At 44.3% G+C, this 23,664-nt stretch overlaps 1 protein-coding gene across 1 annotated transcript in view; it reads left to right on the top strand.

Moving 5' to 3' along the window:
* Positions 1-22,869, top strand: part of STYXL1 (serine/threonine/tyrosine interacting like 1) — a 52,936-nt gene extending 30,067 nt beyond the window's left edge. Inside the window, exons 6-9 of the mRNA XM_079792491.1 lie at positions 6,618-6,763; positions 14,410-14,507; positions 16,076-16,188; positions 22,635-22,869. Of these exons, the coding sequence (XP_079648617.1) occupies positions 6,618-6,763; positions 14,410-14,507; positions 16,076-16,188; positions 22,635-22,766 (489 nt within the window). The 3' untranslated portion in view covers positions 22,767-22,869. The remainder of the gene's footprint in view (positions 1-6,617; positions 6,764-14,409; positions 14,508-16,075; positions 16,189-22,634) is intronic.
* Positions 22,870-23,664: the final 795 nt, after the last annotated feature.

Below are 23,664 nucleotides of genomic sequence, written 5' to 3'. Positions count from 1 at the left end.
CTTTTGCCCCACCCTATATTTCTTTAGGTTGTGATGACATTATTATGGTTATATTTTTTAAAATATGAGTTGGTATCTTTTAGACATAATTAAATATTTATGGGTAAAAGAATATGATATCTGAGATTTCCTTCAAAATAATCTGGGATTGGTTGGAAGTCAGTATAGATGAAACAAAATTGGCCATTAGTTGATAATGTTTGCAGAGGGGTGATAGATCTAGGGGATTATTACACTGTTCTTTCTATTTCTGTGTATTTTTGAAATAATTTTTTAAAGGGAATAAGGAAAATCAGTCTAGTACAAGCTAGGCTGGTTTAACATTCCAATCTCAAACCAAATCTCATCTCTTCCCATTCCCAGAACTGGGCAGCCTTGGGTTTGCTGGGGGCTTAGAGTGGGGTTGGCTTCAAGGACATCTCCTCTCTTCCAACCTTCAGGGCCTGGCCCCATTGGTGTTGAGGATCCAGTGTGTGACTGACTGCTGTCGGTGAAGGGAGGTGCCTTCTCACTCTGACTTCACCTGGTTCTATGTGTTGCTGGGGCCTTTGTTGCTGGTTTCCTTGGAGTTTGTTGGGGTCGGGGGCTGTTTATTATTGAAGATTCCTCAGAGAGAGAGCCAGCTGAGATTTTAAGCCAGAAATACCCTTAATTCCCAACCTTTTCCTTCCTTTGGTAGCCCATGACCCCCCGACTGTATCCATCCATACTCCTTCACCCGAATTCCCGAATGAGCCACAGGGACTGTGATCACTACAGCCTCGCCTTGCTGACTTGGCAGTTCCAACCAGCCTGTGCAAAAGGTGGGAACCCATCTCTGAGGTCATACCTGTTCCCAAATCTAGCTCTCCAAAGGACTATCTTCTGTACTTTCTTTTTTTTAAAATTTCTTTATTGATTAAGGTATCACATATTTGTCCTATCTTCTGTACTTTCATGAAGGTAACCACACTACGATTTTCAGCTCAATAGGTGTATAGCCAATTGCCCCATCCTACAGACGCTCCTCCTCACTACTAGAGGAGCACTGCTTACTGGCTTTACAGTGTTCAAAGGCAGTATTTCTCTACAAACAGGACACTGCTGATAACTCATTGCCCCTCCGCTTTTAAAGTTTTATTAAGGTACTAGCGTTCCCGTTGCAGGAAAAATCCTGCAATAGGGTTTCCTGCTGCACTCTACCCCGCCCTGCCTACTCTCCTCTCTTCTCCCCTGCCCCGCCTTCTCTGCCAGCCAGCCTGCTTTTCCCTTCTCCCCTGGCCCCGCCTGGGCTCCTCCCTTCTCCCCTACCCCGCCTTTTCCGCCAGCCCACCTGCTCTCCTTCCTTCTCCCCAGGCCCCGCCTCCGCTCCTCCCTTCTCCCCCGGCCCCGCCTCCACTCCTCCCTTCTCCTCCCCCCCCCCCCGGCTTGCTTGCTTCTCTGCAGCTTTGCTCCCTTCAGCAGCTCTTGGCTTCTTTCTACACTGTCTTGATATGCAAATTAGCCGCCATCTTGGTTGGGGTAATTTGCACACTCATCCTGATTGGTTGGTGGGCGTGGTTTGGCTGGTGGGTGTGGCTTGGGTGTGGCGAAGGTGCAGTCAATTTGCATATTTGTCTATTATTAGGTAGGATAATTGACATAGGAAAAACGGCACATGTTTAAAATGTACAATGTGGTGAGTTTTGACATGTATGTACATCTGTGACCTGCCTTGTATAAACTGAGAAGAGTGGTGGGGTGGTGGCTGATGGTAGCTATCAGGGCCTGGTGTGGAGTTCTACCCTAATTGTTTGTGGTCTACTCTAGAATGTAGGTGCCTACTACTTGTCTCTTCTTGCTCAGTTACTAATTCAGGAGCAAGAGTGAAAGCCCCATCCACTTCCTGCTATTGTTCTGATACACTGTAAAGCAGGGGTGTCCTTAACTGCTCCCAAGGAACTCCTTCTATGAATGGAGATGGAGACACCAAATTTAGGCTCTGAGACTGCCCCTCTACCTTAGACAGAGTGACCTATAATTTCCTGTTTTACATTTGGCGTCCCTTACGTAAGATTTCACCTTGAGTAAAAGAGATCTGTGACTAAAAGGAGTGTGCAGGCCACACTAGAGAGATGATGGTAAGTTACTGAATGTTTTACATTGAGGGGAGGCATGGTCAGACTGTACTTAGATCAACTCTGATTGCAGTGCAGAGAGCATATCAGTGGGAACAGAGTAGATTTGGAGAGACCTTGTAAGAGGTAGGGATGAAGAGTAGAGAATAGATTCAAGAAATACTTAAGAAGTGGCATTAATTAATTTGGAGTCGGGTCGGGGGGGCAGCTGGCATGGCTCAGTGGTTGAGGGTAGACCTATGAACCAGGAGGTTACAGTTTGATTCCCGGGTTGCGGGCTCTATCCCCAGTGGGAGCCATGTAGGGGGCAGCCATTCATGATTATCTCTCATCATTGATGTTTCTCTCCCTTTCCCTTCCTCTCTGAAATCAACAAATATATATTTTAAAAAATATGGAGGGGGGGACGGGAGAGGAGGAGGAGATTAGTATAATGCCCTGATTTAGGTGTGGGTTACAGGGGGCTATGGTGTGGCTCATTGAGGTGGCGGACACAGAAGAAGGAGGCAGTGTGGGAGGAAAGCAGTGGGCTGTTTGGACATGTTAATTTGATGCCTGCTTATTTTTTAAAAATATACTTTTATTGATTTTTAGAGAATGAGGAAGGGAGAGGTAGAGAGAGGGAGAGACATGTATTGGCTGCCTCCTGCCTGTCCCCTACTGGGAATTGAACCCACAACCTGGGCATGTGCCCTGACCGGGAATCAACCAGTAACCTCTCCGTGCATGGGACGATGCTCAACCAAGTGAGCCATACCAGCCAGGGTAGATATCTGTTTGTTTTGCATTTGTTGATGTGGCTATCAAAATTAAGTCATTTAGAATTAACATGTGCTTGCTCTTTACAGCACATAATTTTTTATCCATGTCACACCCTCTTCCCCGGCAGCCTGCACAGGCACAGGAAAGGAAGGAAGCTGGTTTGAAAGCAGCAGATTTGTGATAGATTTGTGATGGGTGTTTAGTGAGATTTTCTAAATGGAACTAGGATTTCATTTGGCTCCAGCAAGCTGAACATCCTGAGTGAGGGAGGTCAGCCTGAGCCCTGGGGATGCTTTGGGTAAATAGCGGGTCTCCCTGCAGGTAAAAGGGTCATGAATCTCTTTTGCAAACTTGAGGATTTGCTCTGTTCTTTGATAGTTTTTTGAGGCTGTCAGCTTGGGAAGGATGTGGGCTCACAGTGGGTACACTGGGAGGGGAGATGTACTGATGCCAGAAGGCTTTGAAATGGACAGTGAAGTAGTCTTAGGTACTTGAGATGCTATTTTTGAGTCAGACTCAGAGCCAGAGGAATTTTTAGAACTGGGGTTGACCTTTGAAGTTACATAGGTCAGCATTTTCCATGAATACTGATGGAAAAATTATGACCTAACAGATATTAGAAACGTCAGTTTACACAATGTTAGTGGAATTATTTTTTTCTCTTTTTTTGAGGTTTTGCCTAGGTTTTATTTTACAAAATATCACAAATACATTTTCAGTTCATGCCAGCAATAACTGTGTAGCCAGTGTTTTATTACAAACATCTAAGCTACAAAAGCTCAGTCCAAGGAACCATTAGGAAAATTTTCACCAGCTCTCTGTTCCCTGGAGGCACACTTTGAGAACAGGCACACTTTGAAAAGCATGTCTTAGACCAGTGGTCGGCAAACTCATTAGTCAACAGAGCCAAATATCAACAGTACAACTATTGAAATTTATTTTGAGAGCCAAATATTTAAAACTTAAACTTCTTCTAACGCCACTTCTTCAAAATAGACTCACCCAGGCCGTGGTATTTTGTGGAAGAGCCACACTCAAGGGGCCAAAGAGCCGCATGTGGCTCGCGAGGCGCAGTTTGCCGACCACCGTCTTAGACTGATGTGCTTTTCTGACTGTTTTCCAACTTGTTTATAAAATTAGTTTTATTATTTAATGATGATTTTTTTCTAACCACGTGATTGGCGCTCTAATAATCTTTCCTTGTAACAATCATATTTTCAATCCTCCAAGCTTTATTGATGTGTAATAGATATATAACATTGTATAAGTTTAAGGTATACAACTTGATGATTTATATATGGATACTAGAGGCCCAGTGCACAAAATTCGTGGTGGGGGTCAGTGTCCCCTCAACCCAGTCTGCAACCTCTCCAATCCAGGACATCCCTCTCACAATCTGGGACCACTGGCTCCTAACTGCTCACCTGCCTGCCTGCCTGCCTGATTGCCCCCAACTGTCCCTCCCACTGGCCTGGTCCCCTCTTACTGACCCCTGCCAGCCTGGTTGCCCCTCACTGCCCCCCCCCTGCCAGCATGGTCGCCCCCAACTGTCCCTCCTGTGGGCTTGGTCGCCCCCACGTAGCCTGCTGCTCAGTCGTTTGGTTGCCCCTCACTAACCCCCTTGCTGGCTTGGTTGCCCCACACAGCCTGCTGCTCAGTTGTTTGGTTGTCCCTCACTAACCCCCCTGTCAGCCTAGTCACCCCACGCAGCCTGTTCGGTCGTCCGTTTGGTTGCGATGGTTGCTTAGGCTTTCATTATTATGGATACTGTGAAATTATTAACATGGTAAGGTTAACACATTCATCACCTAACAAAATCACCTTTTGTGTGTGTGTGGTGAAAACATTTAAAATCTACTCTCTTAGCAATTTTCAAGTATATAATGCAGTATATTAGAACTTCAGGAGTTATTTGCCTTATATCTGGAAGTTTGTACCTTTTCATCAACATCTCCCTATTCTTCCACTCTACCCCAGCCCCTGGCAACCACACCTCTACTCTCTGTTTCTATGAGTTTTGCAGATGTCCACATATAAGTGAGATGATTTGCTTTTTTCTGTCTGACATTTCACTTAGCATAATGCTCTCAAGGCCCATCTATGTTATTGCAAATTAATAGGAATTCCTTCTTTTTTATGACTGGATAATAGTCAATTGTATACATGTGCCACATTTTCCTTATCCACTTACCCATTGATGGACACTTAGGTTGTTTCCATGTTGTAAAATATGGCTATTCTATATAACTAGAGGCCCATTGCACAAAGAGATTCATGCAATAGGCCTTCCTTCCCTTGGCTTCCAGCACTGGTTTTCCTCCGGCACCCAGGAACCAGGCCTTCGCTCCAGCCATAGTCTGCCTTCTTTGTCTTTGCTGCAGACTCTGGAGTCTGCAGGCTTGTCTTCACTGTGGCACTCCGCTCCTGTAGATCCCTTCACCCCCCCGCCCTCCCTCTCATAGCAGGTGTCCTGCCCCACCTGGCCACTCCGCGCCTGGAGCAGCTGGGTGGCTGCCATCTTTGGCCTTCTAATTGGCATACTCACTCTGATTGGCTGTGGGTGTAGCAGAGGTATGGTCAATTTACATGTTTGTCTATTATTAGGTAAGATGCTCAAGTGAGCATCTGGGTGCAGATATCTCTTTGAGGTAGTTATTTTGTTTCCTTTGAATATATACTCAGAAGTGGGATTAGTGGATCATAGGGTAGTTCCATTATAGTTTTTTAGGAACCTCCATACTGTTTCCCATAATGGCTGGAGTTAGTGGATTTCTTTACTGCCAGACTTCTTTGAGCCTTTAATTGCTAATGTATATGGTGAGTTTCTTAGAGAGGAATATGCTTCCCATATGTACTTGGTTCTCTGAACCCTTTTTTCACAGTGCACTGTGAGGGACCAGTGTTTCTTACACTTTGGGGAACGTAGAAATAATCCTTTTCTTTGTTTCTTTGTTTTTCAAAGAAACCAAAATTTTTCTTATAACTTTGGACCTGGAATTCAGTAAGCTTCCATTTAAATGGTGGCCTATTCTTCCTACCTCTCTGTCAAAACTCATCAGAATTCATTTCCTAATGACAGATAGGCTCTGGTGAGGTGGGTTTTTTTTGTTTGTTTGTTTGTTTTGTGTGTGTGTGTGTGTGGGGGGGGTGTTGGTTTTTTAAGTATTTAAGTTCTGGTAGACTCTGAGTATAATAAAAGGGCTGTTCTTTCCAAGCCGGTATGGTTCAGTGGTTGAGCATCTACCCATGAACTAGGAGGTCACAGTTTGATTCCTGGTCAGGGCACATGCCTGGGTTGCATGCTTGATCTTAATAGGAGGCGTGCAGGAGGTAGCCAGTCGATGATTCTCATCATTGATGTTTCTATCTCTCCTTCTCTTGAAATCAATAAAAACATATTTTTTAAAAAATGGCTTTTTTTTAATGCAGTTGTTGGCCACAGGGTATTAGACTCCACGGCCAAATGCAAACATGTGCCAAGGAAGGAAGAAGGATGCTGGTGTTCATATTCAGCATGCTTTAGCATGATGCTATGCTATAGCTCAGTCCTTCTGTTACTACCAGCCCTGTAATTCCTCATGCAAGTTGTTACTTGCCAATCTCTTTGAATGCCCAGATCTCAATTTCATTCACTGTCCTGGATAAACTTTCTAAGCTTGTTTGCTGAGCCATATTTTAAGAAACCAATACCCCCAACTTCAAATGAAAACAATTTCCCTGGGGAATGTTTTTAGTAACCTCTCTTCTTCCCCACCCCAGGAATTGGATGAATTTCAGGCATATCCTGTTGAAATAGTGCCAGGAAGGATCTACCTGGGTGATTTCAGGCAAGCCTGCGATCCTAAAATTCAGAAGGATTTGAAAATCAAAGCACATGTCAATGTCTCCATGGAGACAGGACCATTGTAAGTAGCAATACTATTGATTTTTAAAATGTTAAGTATCATTTGTTTATATACGATTCCTAGTGACATGCATTTAGAAAGTTGAAAGGTCTCTTAGAAGACAGCATATACTGGAGTAGGGTTTTCACTTTTAACTTCATCAAGAATCCAGAGAGGTCAAGTTGACTAGAGTTCTCAAGAGAGACCTGCATGGTAAATAGAAGGGTGAATAAAAAGAAAGGGCTCTGGACATCTGCAGAGAGCCCCCCTGTGTCTTCAGCTGAGTACATAAAGCACATGCATGTGAGGAAATGACTCAAGGCTGGGAGAAAAAACAGTGGAAATTAATGGACAGTACAATCCTCAAAGATTATGTGGGGCCAGGAGTCGTTCGTATTTCAAGTCAGAGTAGACAAAACTCATAATATACAAGGCATCAAATAGAGTACTGAGAAGAGTATTGTCTCAGTAGTGAGGAAAACCTAGCCCCAAATTAGGGATGAAAAATCCAGTGTCTAAAATGAAAAATACTCTAAATGAAATTAATAGCATATTAGACACTACAGAAAAAAAGATTGGTGAATTTGAAGATATAGCAATAGAAAGTATCCAAAATAAAACATAGAAAAGAAAAAGACAAATAAAAAAGGACAGAACTTCAGTGAGATTAACATAGTTTCAAGTGGCCTACTACCATATGTGTAATTAGAATTTCAAAAGGAGAGGAAAGTGGGGAGATGTTTGAAGAAATAATGGCCAACATTTTTCCAAGTTTGATTAAAAAAAAACCACACCTATAAGTTCACAGACCCAAGCATATCAACAGAAAGAAATCCACAGTAGGCACATCCTCTCAAATTGGTTAATATCAATGAAAAAGATAAAATCTTAAAAGTATCTAGATAAAAAGATGCATTACATACCAAGAAACAAGGACAAAGATGGTAGTAGACTTCATATTAGAAACAAAGAAATTGAGAAAACTGAAGTATTGCATGGAAAATGGGAACCTAGAAATATAACCAGTAAAAAATATATTTCAAATATGAAGGGAAAATACTTTTTCCAGGCATGCAAAAGTTAAAACAATTCATCAACAAATAGATGTACACTACAAAAAAATATTACAGGAAGTCTTTTAGGTAAAATGAAAACTATACCAGATGGCAATCTGAATATATACAAAAAGAATCAAGATCACCAGAAATGATCCTATATAAAAGCCTAATATGCAAATTGACCAAATGGTGGAACAACCCATTATTATGATATGCACTGCCCACCAGGGGACAGACACAATGCAGGAGCTGGCCCCATCCCGCAGGCCCCAGGCTAGCCAAGGCAGGTGCCAGCAGGGCCCCCCCTGATCGCCCCACAGATTGGCCCTATTACTAGTCAGGCCTAGGGACCCTACTGTACATGAATTTCATGCACCAGCCCTCTATCTACACTAATAAAATAGGAAGATGCAAATTGACCATACCTTAGCGATGCCCACCAGCCAATGAGGAGTGAGTATGCAAATTAACCCAACGAAGATGGCGGGTTAATTTGCATATGCAGGCCGGGGGCGGGGCAGGACACTTGCATCATCACCATGGTGACGACGCAGGAGTTCCGCACCATTTCAGCAGCTCCGGGGCTCTGGGCAGCATGGGAAGGTGGAAAGGCAGTTCCAGACTGGAGCAGAAAGGCGGTTCTGGCCGGAGCGCAGCCGGTGCCAACAGCCAGGAGAAGGAAGGCCCATTTTTGCATGAATCTTTGTGCATCAGGCCTCTAGTAATTATATAAAATACTTTCCCCTTGTTTGTAAATCTTTTCAAAGCATATTATTTAAAGACAAAATAACAACAATACATTTTGTGTTTATAGCATATGTAGAAGTAATATATATGCCCACAATTTACTAAGGCAGGAAGAGGGAAAATAGAACTATATACTTGTAAGGTTTTTACTCTGTTTACATGAAGTGGTATAATGTTAATTGAAGGTAGACTATAGTAAGTTAAAGATGTATTCTATACACTCTAAAGCAACCACCAAAAAATAGAACAAAATAAAAATAAGAGATATGATTTGTAAGATAACAAAAGAGATAAATGGAGTCATATAAAAATTCAGTAATCACACTAAGTGCAAAAAGTCTAAATATTTCAATTAAAAGGCAGAGGTTGTAGGCTGTCTACAATATACTTTAGCCCTGGTTGGTTTAGCTCAGTGGATAGAGCATTGGCCTGTGGACTGAGGGTTCTGGATTCAATTCTGGTCAAGGGTACATACCTAAGTTGCAGGCTTGATCCCTGGGCCTGGTTGGGGCGCATGCAGGAGACAACCAATCGATGTGTCTCTCTTATATCAATGTTTCTCTTTCTCAGTCTCTCCCCCTCCCTTCCATTCTCTCTTTAAAAAGTCAATAGAAAGAAAAAAGAATCCAAAAATATGAAGATAGTGTAAGGAGCCTCTGGGACAACTTCAAGCGTACCAATATCCGAATTATGGGGGTCCCAGAAGAAGAGAGAGAGCAAGATTCTGAAAACCTATTTGAAAAAATAATGACTGAAAAATTCCCCCACCTGGTGAAAGAAATAGACTTACAAGTCCAGAAAGCACACAGAACCCCAAACAAAAGGAATCCAAAGAGGACCACACCAAGACACATCATAATCAAAATGCCAAGAGCAAAAGACAAAGAGAGAATATTAAAAGCAGCAAGAGAAAAACAGTTAATTACCTACAAGGGAGTACCCATAGGACTATCGGCTGATTTCTCAACAGAAACTATGCAGGCCAGAAGGGAGTGGCAAGAAATATTCAAAGTGATGAATAGCAAGAACCTACAACCAAGATTACTTTACCAGCAAAGCTATCATTCAGAATTGAAGGTCAGATAAAGAGCTTCACAGATAAGAAAAACTAAAGGAGTTCATCAACACCAAACCAGTATTATATGAAATGCTGAAAGGTATTCTTTAAGAAGAGGAAGAAGAAGAAAAAGGTAAAGATAAAAATTATGAACAACAAATACATATCTATCAACAAGTGAATCTAAAAATCAAGTGAATAAAAATCTGATGAACAGAATAAACTGGTGAATATAATAGAATCAGGGGCATAGAAAGGGAGTGGACTGAAAATTCTCAGGGGGAAAAAGGTGTGGGGGGTGTGGGAAGAGACTGGATAAAAATCATACACCTATGGATGAGGACAGTGGGGGGGGAGATAAGGGCAGAGGGTAGGGTGGGAACCGGTTGGAGGGGAGCTATGGGGGGAAAAAAGAGGAACAATTGTAATAATCTGAACAATAAAGATCTATTAAATTAAAAAAAATTTTTTCTCATACAGAAAACTTTAGTGGTGAATTTTACCTAATAGTTAAGGAAGACATAAAGCCAATATTAAATTCTTTTAAATAATAAAGAGAGGAATAATTTTCAGTTTGTTTCATGAGACCAGCATAGCTCTGATTTTATAACCTGACAAAGACATTATAATACAGAAAAAATAAACTAATTTTTTTCATGAACATAGATGTAAAAATCCTAAACAAAATCTTAGCATAGTGGTCAGCAAACTGCGGCTCGTGAGCCACATGCGGCTCTTTGGCCCCTTGAGTTTTTAGCAAAGGCCAGCTTAGGAGTATCCTAATTAAGTTAATAACAATGTACCTACCTATATAGTTTAAGTTTAAAAAATTTGACACTCAAAAAAGAAATTTCAATTGTACTGTTGATATTTGGCTCTGTTGACTAATGAGTTTGCTGACCACTGTCTTAGCACATTACATACATTAATCTATATATATGTAAAAGCCTAATATGTAAAGTGTCCTCTTGGGAGTTTGTGTCCCACCAGGAGTTTGATCTCTCGCTATGATGTGTGCTGACCACCAGGGGGTGATGCAGAATTAAGGAAGGCCTGGCTGGCAGCTGGCAGCCAGGGAAGGGAGGCCCTGGCCAGTTGCTGCTAGGGATCCTACCCATGCAAGAATTTCGTGCACTGGGGCTCTAGTATCCTTATAAAAAGGATAATACATAATGACTAAATTGAGTTTATTCCAAAGATGTTAATTTACCATATCAATAAATAGAGCAAAAATCAGGATTATCTCAACAGGCGCAGTGAAAACATTTGATAATATTCACTATATATTCATGATTTAAAAAACACCTCTTAGCAAACTGGGAATAGAAGAAAACTTCTTTGAGCTAATAAAATAATGACAAAAATCTCTGCAACAACCATCACACTTAATGGTGAAATGTTGCAAGTTTTCCTTCTAAGTCTGGGAAGAAGACAAAAATGCCACTATCACCACTCCTATTTAACATTGTACTGGAGGAGCTAGTTGGTGAAATATGGCAAGAAAAAGAGATAAAATATGAATCAAAGGGACAAAAACTATCATTATTCACAGACAATATAATTGTATACACAGAAAATCCAAAACAACCTGCAGATAAATTATTAGATTTAAGTGAGGTTGCTTGGTACAAGATTAATATACAAATATGAATTGTTTTCTGCATACAAATAAACACAAACTGAAATTTTAAAAAACAGTTTACAAGAGCACAAAAATATTAAACACCTAGGATTATATCTCATAAAGGATGTGTAAGATCTCTACACAGAAAATTATATAGCATTACTGTAAATTATTAAAGATCTGAATAAACAGAGGATGTACTGTCATTATAGATTAGAAGAATCAGTTTTGTAAAGATATTGATTCTTGCCCAAATGATCTGTCAATTCAGTGTAATGCCAATAGAATTCCAACAGGTTTGTGGAAATTGATACAGTAATCCTAAAATGTATAAATTTTATGGAAATGCGAAGGGCAAAAATAGCTGAATATTTGAAGAACAACAAATGGGAAAATTTACTGTACTTGACCAAATATTAAGATTTAAAAAACACAGCAAGTAAGGATGGTGATATTGGTGTAGGATAGAAAAATAAACTAGTGGAGCAGATTAGAGTTCAAACAGACCCATGCATATATGAACACTTAAGGTTTTTTAAAAATTATTTTTGTTAATCCTCACCCAAGGATATTTTTTCTATTGATTTTTAGAGAGAATGGGAGGGAGGCCCTAGTTGGTTTGGCTCAGTGGATAGAGCATTGGACTGCTGACTGAAGGGTCCTGGGTTCGATTCCAGTCAAGGGCACATGCCCAGGTTGCGGGCTAGATCCCCAGTGGGGGCGTGCAGGAGGCAGCCGATCAATGATTCTCTCTCATCATTGATGTTTGTCTCTCTCTCCCTTCTCCCTTCCTCTCTGAAATCAATAAAAATAAATTTAAAAAAGAGAGAGAGGGAGAGAGGGGTAGTGATAGACAGAAATATTGATGTGAAAGAGACACATTGACCAGTTGCCTCCTGCATGCACCCTGTCTAGGGCCAGAATTGAACCGGTGACCATTTAGTCCGTGGGTGACGCTCTAACCACTGAGCAAACAGGCTAGGACTGGACACTTGAATTTTGACAAGGATTTTCTTCTATATGTTTTTCTAAAAGTTTATGGATTTAACCTTCACATGTTTTTATTTTGAAATAATTTTTGTATATGGTGCCAGAAATGGAACAACATTTGTTGTTTTGCATGTGGAGATAATAATTTGTTGAAAATATGATCCTTTTCCTGTTGAATTGCTTTGATACCTTTATTGAAAATCCTTGTCAAAATTAAAAATCTGGATTATTCTTTCTTTCTTCTTTCTTTCTTTCTTTCTTTCTTTCTTTCTTTCTTTCTTTCTTTCTTTCTTTCTTTCTTTCTTTCTTCCTTTTTCAGAGAGAAAGGGAGAGGGATAGAGAGATAGAAACATCAATGATGAGAGAGAATCATTGATCGGCTGCCTCCTGCACACCCCACTCTGGGGATTGAGCCTGCAACCCAGGCATGTGACCTGACCAGGAATTGAACCGTGACCTCCTGGTCCATAGGTAGATAGATGCTCAAGCACTGAGCAGGGCGGTATATGTTTTTCTTTACACCAGTTCCACACTTCTGATTACAGTAGTTTTCTAATAAATCTTGAAATCAAGTAGTGTTAGTCCTCTAATCTTGTTCTTTTTCAAAGTTGTTTTGTTTGCATTTCCATATAAATTTCAAAATCAGCTTGTCAGTTTCTACGAAGAAGCTTGCTAGAATTTTGATTGGGATTGAACTGATATCTTAACAGTGATGAATCTCTTGATCCATGAGCATGGTCTATTTCTCCATTTACTTTGCTCTTTAACTTCTCTCAGAAATATTTTATAGTTTTCAGTGTACATTTCTTGCACATTTTGTGTCAAGATTTTTTTCTAAGCTTTTGGAGTTTTTTTATGTGATTATAAGTGATATTTTAAGATTTTCAATATCTGATTATTTGTTGCTGGTACATAGAAATCCAATTGATTTTTATATATTAACCATGTATTCTTCAACCTTCTCTATCCAGATACCTTCTCCACTGTAAACTCCCCATTCCTCCTCTCATGTATCATGTGAAGGTCTTTTAAAAATGTTTTATTGTTGACACTATTGCAAATATCCCCCATTTCATGTGCAGGTCTTTATCATAGCATCTAGCTAATTGGAGTGTTGCCATTTGTTTATGTGTCTGCCTCCCCCATCAGACTGGAAGCTTCTTGAAGCTGGGAGGGGCCCTATTTGATATTTGTGTCCACTAGGGTCCAGCCTAAGGTCTGGCACACAGTAGGCATTGAGTGAGTGCCTATGAGGAAAGAATGGATGGGTGGGCATGGGTGGGTGGGTGGAAAGGAAGTGAGTGAGGGAGAGAAGGGTGAGAAGGGAAAGATGGATGGATGAATGGATGGTTCATTGTGCTTGTATTTGTCACAGCAAGTGCTCATAACAGAAACTAAACCAAACCAGCCTACTTTCTGAATCTACTGAACTTTCTGCATGCCACAGTGGTCTGTATACTGAATGTCACCAGTAGGCCATAGTCTTCATAAAAAACGTTATGAAGTGCTTACAGCATTCTGGGCATTGGGCCAGGCTCCTTGCAGGCACACTCTCATTAAGCATGTCACTCACCTCATCTCTCCACCATGCTCATAAAACTCTAGCCACTCTGACCTCCCTGTGGTTTCTCAAATACACTACTAGTAAACGTACTGTCTGTCAGGGATTTTGCACTTCCATTCTCCTATACCTGGAACACTCTTTCCTCAGATAACTGCCTGGCTTGTTCTCTCACCTCCTTTAAGCATCTGCTCAAATGTCACCTCCTCAGTAAAGCCTTCCCTGACCACCCTATCTCAAACGCTATTCTCTATCCCTCTTACCTTATTTTCTCCATTTAACATAGCAGGCTCATTCTCCAAAATCATGACGTATTTCCTCCCATCCTCATTTTATTGTTTGCAGCATATTCTAGGAAAGTACCATGTTTGAATAATAATAATAATGTCATATTTACTGAGCACTTACTATTGCCAAGCAGATTGCTAAATGCTGTATATAGATTGATTTAATCCATACTCCACTCCTATGAGGTAGGTGCTATTTTTCTGAGAGGGGTTCAGGTCCTTGCCCACGTTTCCCTGATCTAGCCCAGCATCCCTACCCTATGGTCCTGCTGCTATGAACAAGGGACACTATAGTGGGACTGTGTGTGGTCTGCCTAATTACCTGTGCTTTTCTTCTGTTTAGTTTTGTAGGCAACGCTGACAAGCTTCTGCACATCCAGATAGAAGACTCCTTGGAAGCCATCATTTCCCCCTTTCTGCGCCACCTCTGTCACTTTATTGGTAGGGAGCATTTTCTAACAAGGCAGCAACTGGCCTATGCCCAGGGGCACAGGGAAGGGGCATCTCGTCCACATGCCTATTCCTGACTGGGACTCTCAGTGCTCAGGAGAGAAAGGGCAGCACATGCCCAACCAGGTGTGGACAACCCCAAACAAGGTGCTTCTCCAGGGCCATCAGCAATATGCGCAGCCATGCGTTTACCTCCGAGGCAGTAGGGCCAAATAAGAGCTCCAGACTGGATCGAATACCATATGTTGTGGCCTTCCCTGGACTGGTAGGCCCTTTTGGGCCTGGCTTCACTGCCTCTGTTGGCCTGCCATGAAATGAGGGTGTTGCCCCACCATGGGTGCCTATGTTCATGGAGACCTGCTCTGGTGACTCAGAAGTGACTTGTTCCTGCCCTTTTGTCTGGCTAGCAAGATGAAGTGGAAGGAAGTCTCCAGAGCTTCTGACTTCCCTGATTTTCATTGTTTATGCCCAGTGCCACTCTGTCCTCTCACCACACACAGCAGTGCCTAACAGTGGCTTACCTCATTGAAGGCCGATTTTTCAGTCATTCCCCAGGCTCAGGATTGCCCTAGTTGAGTAAGATACTTGGAGTGAGTGAGGTTGAGTCAGGTCAGAGGCCCCACCCCAGGACTACCTACTTGGCACCAACTCAGCCCCTAGCCTGAGTTGCTGCACAGGGGGCAAAGGATGGCATTTTGGCTCAAACATCTCTTATTTTCACAGAATGTTGCAACTATCACTTAAGTAGCAGTTGAGACAGTCTTGCCACATGTCCCATGGGATGGCAGAGCTCTATGGCACAAAGAGGCCCCCTCTCCAGCCCTGACTTACTGGGTCAGTCCTTAACTGCTTGGTGCCTCAGTTTCCTTATTCATAAGATGAGTCAGTTGGCCTTAGTCATCTCTGAGTCCTGTTCCAGCACTGGAATGGTTATCTTCAGTTCTTGGGGGTTACCAAACCAGCCTAGGATGACAGCTTAGATTTCCTCACCATCCCTCACTGGGCGAGATTCACACAGACTCAGTGTCATTTTTAGGTATGCTTACAGCTGACATTTCTGTGCCAGCACTGGGCTAAGCACAGCACAAAACTTTATGAGGTAGGCAGAATACTGTTATCCCATTTTCCAGATGAGGAAACTGTAGCTAAGAGTAACATGCCCACACCCCTCAATAGTGAGTGGCAAAGCCAGGCTTCACACCAGCAACACTGTCTCTGTCAGTACCATGTGTTCTTAGGGGGTCGATCCTCTCATTCCCACCCAAGGAGGCCAACTGGTAGCAGACCTTCCTGGTCTGAAAGCCTGGAGAGCCAAGAAAATGCCTTTGCATGATAATGCTGAATGCCCAGCTGTGAGTCTCTTGAATTGCCAGTGAGGTCTGAGAATCCCATTTACCAGGTGATGAAACAGTGGCCTAGAGATGTCATGTGACTTACCTAGGACATGGTGTACTTACTGGCTCTGAATCCACTCTTGGACCCACTGGGGCTAGTCATCTTACATCAACTCAGGTCCACAGGGAAGGGGCATCCCCCAAAAACCTTCCTTCCTCTTGCAGATATCCACCTTGAACTTGGCTCTGTCATCCTGATATTCTCCACCCTGGGCATCAGTCGTAGCTGCGCGGCCATCTTGGCCTACCTCATGCACCGGAACGAGCAGACCTTGAAGGTATGCATTCCCTGGCCTAGGCTCTAACTATAGCCTCCTTCATGAGGTGGGGTCTGAGCTGCACCTGGGAGAAACAGTCCCTGGCACTGCCTCAGGACCCTAATTGGGGGATGAGATGGAGAAGGGTCAGGGAGGGGCGCTCCAAGTCCAGGGCTTTACCTAGCACACCACACTCAAGGGCAAGGACCCGGCTGTCTGTGCTGGAGATCTGAGATTGGACACATGGGGCAGGCCCAGGGACTCAGACTGCAAGGCTGCAACTGGCAGTACCTTCTACATGTCCCCTACGGCCATTAGTCTGTCTATTAGGGTTTGTTCATGGTTCTTCAAGAGAGGTGCATTGTTGTTGCTGCTTGGAGTCATAGAATTGCAGTGCTGGCAGGGCTTCAGCAGGTACTCACTCCAACAATTATTTTACCCTTGAGGGGAGCAGAGTCCAGAGAGGAGAAGGAAGTAGGGACCCACCACGACAAACCTCGTGGGAACTGAGGGCTCCTGACTCCCAGGGCATTACTTTCCCACTGCCCACTGCCCTAGGAGATCTCAGGCCTATCCCGAGGGGAGGGCGAGTCTAGTTTGGCACAGCTTATACTTGATTTCAGAGGTCATGGATAGGACCTGACAAGCTCCCACATTTGTCCAGGAGTGTGCTTGGAGGGACAAAGAATGACTGTGGTCAGAGCCCATTGCCAGTGGTTCTGGCTGTTGACTCAGTGTACTCTTTGCAGGTGCAATTGTAGGCCAGAAAGAGTCTTGGATATCCAGCAATTCCACTTCTGGGTATACACCCAAAAGAAGTGAAAGCAGGGACTCAAAGAGATGTTTGTACTGTACACCCATATTCATAGCAGCATTATTCACAATAGACAAAAGGTGGAAGCAAACCAAGAGTTTATTGACAGATGAATGGATAAATAAAATGTGGTCTATTCATATAATAGAATATTATTCAGCCTTAAAAGGGCAGAAAACTCTGACATGCTGCAACAATTGAGGACATTATCCTAAGTGAAATAAGCCCATCATAGAAGACCAAATACTGTATGATTCCACTTATATGAAATAGAGAAGTCAGATTCATAGATCCAGAAAGTAGAATGGTAGATATTGTTTAATGGGCATGGAGTTTTAGTTTGACTATTATGAATAATGCTACTATGAACATAGATGTGCAAAAATCTCTTTGAGACCCTGTTTTCAATTCTTTTGGGTATATATCCAGAAGTAGAATTGCTGGGCCATATGGTAATTCTATTTTTAATTTTTTGAGGAATCTCCATACTGTTTTCCACAGTAGCTATACCATCTTACATTTTAACAGAAGTGCACAAGGGTTTCAATTTCTCTACATCCTCACCAACAGTTGTTTTTTTTAAATAAAAATTTTTAAACTATATTTTTATTTCAGAGAGGAAGGGAGAGGGAGAGAGAGATAGAAACATCAATGATGAGAGAGAATTATTGATCAGCTGCCTTCTGCACGCCCCCTACTGGGGATCGAGCCCACAGCCCAGGCATATGCCCTTGACGGGAATCGAACTCAGGAACCTTCCATCCACAGGCCAACGCTCTATCCACTGAGCCAAACCAGCTAGGGCTGTGTATTGTTGTTATTTTTTAAAGTAGCCATCTTAGTGGGTATTAGGTGGTATGTCATTGTAATTTTGATTTGCATTTTCCTAATGTTTAGTGATACTGATCATATTTTCATATGTTTATTAGCCACTTGTATTTTTCTTTGGAGAAATGTATATTCAAGTTATTTGTCCATCTTTTAAAAAAGAATAGTTTGTTGGTTTTTTTGTTTTTTTGTGTTTTTTTTTAGAGAAAGTAAGGGAGAGGGAGAGAGAAACCTCAATGTGAGAGCAAACACATGCAATATCGATGGCTGCCTGCTGCACACCCCCTACCGGGGGTTGAGCCCACAACACGGGCATGTGCCCTGACCTGGAATCAACCCAGCAAACTCCTGGTGCAAGGGAGGATGCTCAACCACTTGGCCACACCAGGCAGGGCACTTTGCCCATTTTTAAATTGGATTGGTTTTTGTTGTTGAGTTTTAGGAGTTTCTTATATTCTTCATATTAACACTTGGATATATATCTGGATATAAAGCTGGTATATGACTTGCAAATGTTTTCTTTCATTCCGTGGCTTGCCTTTTTACTCTGTTGATTGTTTCTTTTGATGCACAAAAGTTTTTAATTTTTATGTAGTCCAATTTATCTATCACCTGTGTTTTTAGTGTCATATTCAAGAAATAATTGCCAAATCCGGTGTCATAAAGCTTTTCCTACATGTTTTCTTCTAAGGGTTTATAGTTTAGCTCTTACTTTTAGATCTTCGATTATCTTGAGTTCGTTTTTAAAAATATATATTTTGTTGCTTTTTTACAGAGAGGAAGGGAGAGGGATAGAGATTTAGAAACATCGACTGGGGATGTGCCCGCAACCAAGGTACATGCCCTTGACTGGAATCGAACCTGGGACCCTTCAGTCTGTAGGCTGATGCTCTATCCACTGAGCCACACCGGCTTGAGTTCATTTTTGTACATGGTGTAAGATAGGGTCCAGCTTCATTCTTTTGCATGTAGATATCCAGTATTCCCGGCACCATTTGTTAAAAAGGCTGTCCTTTCTCCATTAAATGGTTTTGGCACATTGGTGAAATCACTTGACCATATATCTGAGGGTTTATTTCTGGGCTATTTCACTTCATTGGTCTTAAGTGTCTTTATGCCAGGACTACACTGTTTTGATTATTATCCTATATAATAAAGAGGTACTATGCAAATTGACCATCACTCCAACACACAAGATGGCCACCCCCATGTGGACACAAGATGGCTGTCACAAGATGGCCGGCAGGGGAGGGTAGTTGTGGGTGCTCAGGCCAGCAGGGGAGGGCAGTTGGGAGGGACCAGGCCTACAGGGGAGGACAGTGGGGGGACCCAGGCCTGCAGGGGAGAACAGTTTGGGGAGACCAGGCCTGCAGGGGAGGGCAGTTGGGAGGGACCAGGCCTGCAGTGGAGGGCAGTTGCGGGGGACCAGGCCTGCAGGGGAAGGCAGTTGGGGGCGACCAGGCCAGCAGGGGAGGGCAGTTAGGGGTGACCAGGCCTGCAGGGGAGAGCAGTTGGGGGTGACCAGGAGTGCAGGGGAGGGCAGTTAGGGGTGATCAGGCCAGCAGGGGAGGGCAGTTAGGGGTGACCAGGCCAGCAGGAGAGGGCAGTTAGGGGCAATCGAGCCAGCAAGGGAGTGCAGTTAGGGGCAACCAGGCCGGCAAGGGAGGGAAGTTAGGGGTAATCAGGCTGGCAGGGGAGCAGTTAGGCATTGATCAGGCTGGCAGGGTAGTGGTTAGGGGGTGATCAGGCTGGCAGGCAGAAGCGGTTAGGGGCAATCAGGCAGGCAGGCAGGCGAGCAGTTGGGAGCCAGCAGTCCTGGATTGGGCCTAAACAGGCAGTTGGACATCCCTCGAGGGGTCCCAGATTGGAGAGGGATCAGGACACACACCAGGCCTGCAGGGGAGGGCAGTTGGGGGTGACCAGGCCTGCAGGGGAGGGCAGTTAGGGGTGACCAGGCTGGCAAGGGAGGGAAATTAGGGGCAATCGGGCCGGCAGGGGAGCAGTTAGGCATCAATCAGGCTGGCAGCGGAGTGTCCCCCAACTGCCCTCCCCTGCAGTCCTGGTCCCCCCAAACTGTCCTCCCCTGCAGGCCTGGGTCCCCCAACTACCCTCCCCTGTCGGCCATCTTGTGACAGCCATCTTGTGTCCACATGGGGGTGGCCATCTTGTGTGTTGGAGTGATGGTCAATTTGCATATTACCTCTTTATTATATAGGGGGTGATCAGGCTGGCAGGCAGAAGCGGTTAGGGGCAATCAGGAAGGCAGGCAGGCGAGCAGTTGGGAGCCAGCAGTCCTGGATTGTGAGAGGGATGTCCGGGATCGGGCCTAAACAGGCAGTCGGACATCCCTCGAGAGGTCCCAGATTGGAGAGGGTACAGGCTGGGCTGAGGGACACCCCCCCTCCGTGCACGAATTTCGTGCACCGGGCCTCTAGTAATATTATAATAACTTTGAAGATTTGAAATCAGCAAGTGTGTGTCCTCCAACTTTGTTTTTCTTTTTACATGATTATTTTGGCTATTCAGTGATCCCTTGAGATTCCATATGATTTATAGGATGTATTTTTCTATTTCTGCAAAAAAAATGCTGTTGGATTTTTGATAGAGATTGCATTAAATGTATAGATCACTTCAGGTAGTATTAACATCTTATCAATATTAAGTCTTCCAACCCATGTAAATTAGATATCTTTTCATTTATTTATGTCTCTTTCATCAACATTTTGTAGTTTTTCACCTCCTTGCTTAAGTTTATTCCTAAGTATTATTTTTGATGCTATTATAGATAAAATTAGAGGCCCAGTGCACGAATTCGTGCACAGATGGGGTCCGGCCGGTCTGGTCCCAATCAGGGTGGATTGGGGTGGGCCTGCTGGAAGGAGGAGACAGTGGGAGGTTGGCCGGTGGCCCACCCTGACCAGGCCTGATCAGGTCCAGGCTGGCTGGGGGGAGGGGCCAAGGGTGATTGGCCAATGGGCCCTGCCCCTGATTGGGATGGGTGGGGGGCGCAATTGGGGGTGGGGCTGGCCGTGGGGATGGGCTGTGGGCAGTGGGCCAGCCGGCTCTGCCCCTGATTGGGGTGGGGGGGCTGATCAGGGGTCAGTGTCTGGGGGAGGGGCTCTGGGAGGTTGGCAGGCCAGCCCCAACCCTGATTGGTGTGTGTGGGGTGATCGGGGCGGAGCTGGATGCGGGGAGGGAACACTAGCTGAATCGGGATGGAGGAGGCCGATTGGGGACCAGTGGCCTGGGGGAGGGGCCATGGGTGGTTGGCCAGCCGGCCCTGCCCCTGATCAGAGTGCGGGAGCCGATTGGGGGCGGAGCTGGGGAGAGGGGCCGCAGGCCAATAGGGGTGGTGGGGGCCCTTTGGGGGTGGGGCCAGGTGGGGGGGAAGGGCCACGGGGGGCGGTGTTGGCCTCCGCCCTGCCCTCAATCAGGGTGGGAGAGGCCAGGGACGAGGCTGGCTGGGGGTGCCGCAGGAGGTTGGCCAACTGGCCACCCCCCCATCTGCTCATTCGCTGGCTGCAGTGGGCGTCATAGCGACTGGTTGTTCTGGTGGTTACGGCATTCCGGTCACTGGCTTTTTATATATATATAGAAGATTGTTTTCTTAATTTCCCTTTTGGAATGTTCATTATTAATGTATAGATATGCAACTGTTTTTTTGTTGTTCTTGACAGTATTACAGATGTCCCACAACTGATTTTGAGTGTTGATTTTATATCCTGTAAATATGCTAAATTCATTTATTCTAACAAGTGTGTGTGTGTGTGTGTGTGTGTGTGTGTGTTATCTTTAAGGTATTTTACACATAAGAACATGTCAGCTACAAAAAGAGATCATTTTACTACTTCCTTTCCAATTTGGATGACTTTTATTTATTTCTTCTTGTTCTTGTTTCTCCTAATTGCTCTGGCTAGGACTTCCAGTACAACATTGAATAGAAGTGGTGAAAACAGGCATCCTTGCTTTATCCTGATCAAAGAAAGGAAAAGCAATCTTTCATCATTGAGTATGATGTTATCTGTGGGCTTTTCATATATGACCTTTATTATGTTAGGGTAGTTTTCTTTTATTCCTAGTTTGTTGAGGCACCACTTTTGTCTTTTTCTTCTTCCTCTGTTCTCAATCCAGATCATACCAGCTTGTCACTTGACTTCCAGTAATAACCATTCCTACACTTTAGTGTGGACACCTGAAAGAAGGCAGCTTTGATTTTCCTTCTTCAGAGAATTAGCCCACAGTTCTCGTCCCCTTTCCCTTAATTTATCCACTTACAACACAAACCTCTGTTGAGGCTGCACCGCGTGCCAGGCATGGGCACGATGCTTTCTTGTTCACAGGAGGTTTCATGTATGTTGCCTCAACCTTCACAGGAGCCTCTGAAATAAGAATGATTCCTGTCTCTACATTCAGAAGCAGAGATGCAGAGGGGCTTGCCAGCTCTGACTCCTTTGCCCTAATGCTGTGGTCGGCAAACTGCAGCTCGTGAGCCACATGCAGCTCTTTGACCCTTGAGTGTGGCTCTTCCACACAATACCACGGCCTGGGCGAGTCTATATTGAAGAAGTGGCATGAAGAAGTTTAAGTTTAAAAAATTTGGCTCTCAAAAGAAATTTCAATCGTTGTACTGTTGATATTTGGCTCTGTTGACTAACAAGTTTGCCGACCACTGCCCTAATGTATTAACCCTTGTTATTTGTGTCCAGCCCTTAAGCCATGTTGCTGGCCCATGGGCAAATGCCTCCTGTCCCTCCTGAGCTGGCTGTAATCTAAGTGGGAGGAGCCCAGGTCCAATTCTGAAGTCTTTCTCTCCTTATGTTCACAGAAGTCCTGGGAATACGTCAAGAAGTGCAAAAACAACGTGCGTCCAAACCGGGCCTTAGTGGCTCAGCTATCACAATGGGAGACGATTGTGCTCGGAGGCTTTGTCACCGATATCTCAGTTCCACTCTGCTGATCTCTGTGGCCCAGCTATGGGTCCTGAAGAACTTTGCTTGGGAGCTTCTTGTGGGGAGTGGGCTGGGATGTGTAACCAGGTTGGTGTGGAAAAAGGCCTTTGCTACCGGAGCCTCTTGTCAGCTTCCTGCATTGATTCTTCCCAAGCTCCTTGTTCATGCTACAGAGCAGTTACTCTGCTCAAACTCAGCAAGCACCCTGATCCCCCCGTCTTCCTGGACCACCCCCACTGCACTCCTGAGGCTGCCTCTGGAAGAGCATCTGGCTGCCAGAGCAGCCCCATGTGCCCCCCACAACTTGGACCCTTTGAAGGCTGCCTGGGGGGAGCTCTAGGGGTTCCCTCTGCCAGTGGTAGATCATAGGGGTATCACAATACCCACCCATGGGCACAGATTCTCCAGTCCTAGAGATGCAAGCCCAAACTCCGCAACTGAGAGGCTCCTGGCCTAAGGGTACACTTTTGTCTCATCTCCAGTCCCAGCGTGCCCCACCACTCCATCACTTGTACCAATTTCCTTGCCTTCCTCCCACTCATTTCTGCCTACCTGTGTTCACCAAGAAGAGATTCCTAGTCCTCTCATCTTCCACACCCAGGCTTCTATAAATTCCTCAGGTCATAAAAGGAGTTTTCTTCAGAATGCACTTCTGAGCACTCATAGCACCCATAGAACAAGCCTGGAGTCAGGACAGGGCACAGACAAGGGGACTGATGAGGAATTTAGGATGTCCACCAATTGTTCATTCAGCAAATATTCCCTGCCACCTGGGCAGGGCTGGGGACATAGAGGTGAATGCCATCTCACCTCTGCAGAAGGTTGGAGGTCCCACCTACCCCCAGCAAGCCTAAGCCCTGGAGTGAGGTAAGGGCTTTTCTGGCCACGCAGGCTTTAGTTAGGTTC

Source organism: Cnephaeus nilssonii (genome assembly GCF_951640355.1).
Source record: "Cnephaeus nilssonii genome assembly, chromosome: 2".
Lineage (NCBI taxonomy): Eukaryota > Metazoa > Chordata > Mammalia > Chiroptera > Vespertilionidae > Cnephaeus > Cnephaeus nilssonii.
This window is presented reverse-complemented; position numbering and strand designations above follow the sequence as displayed.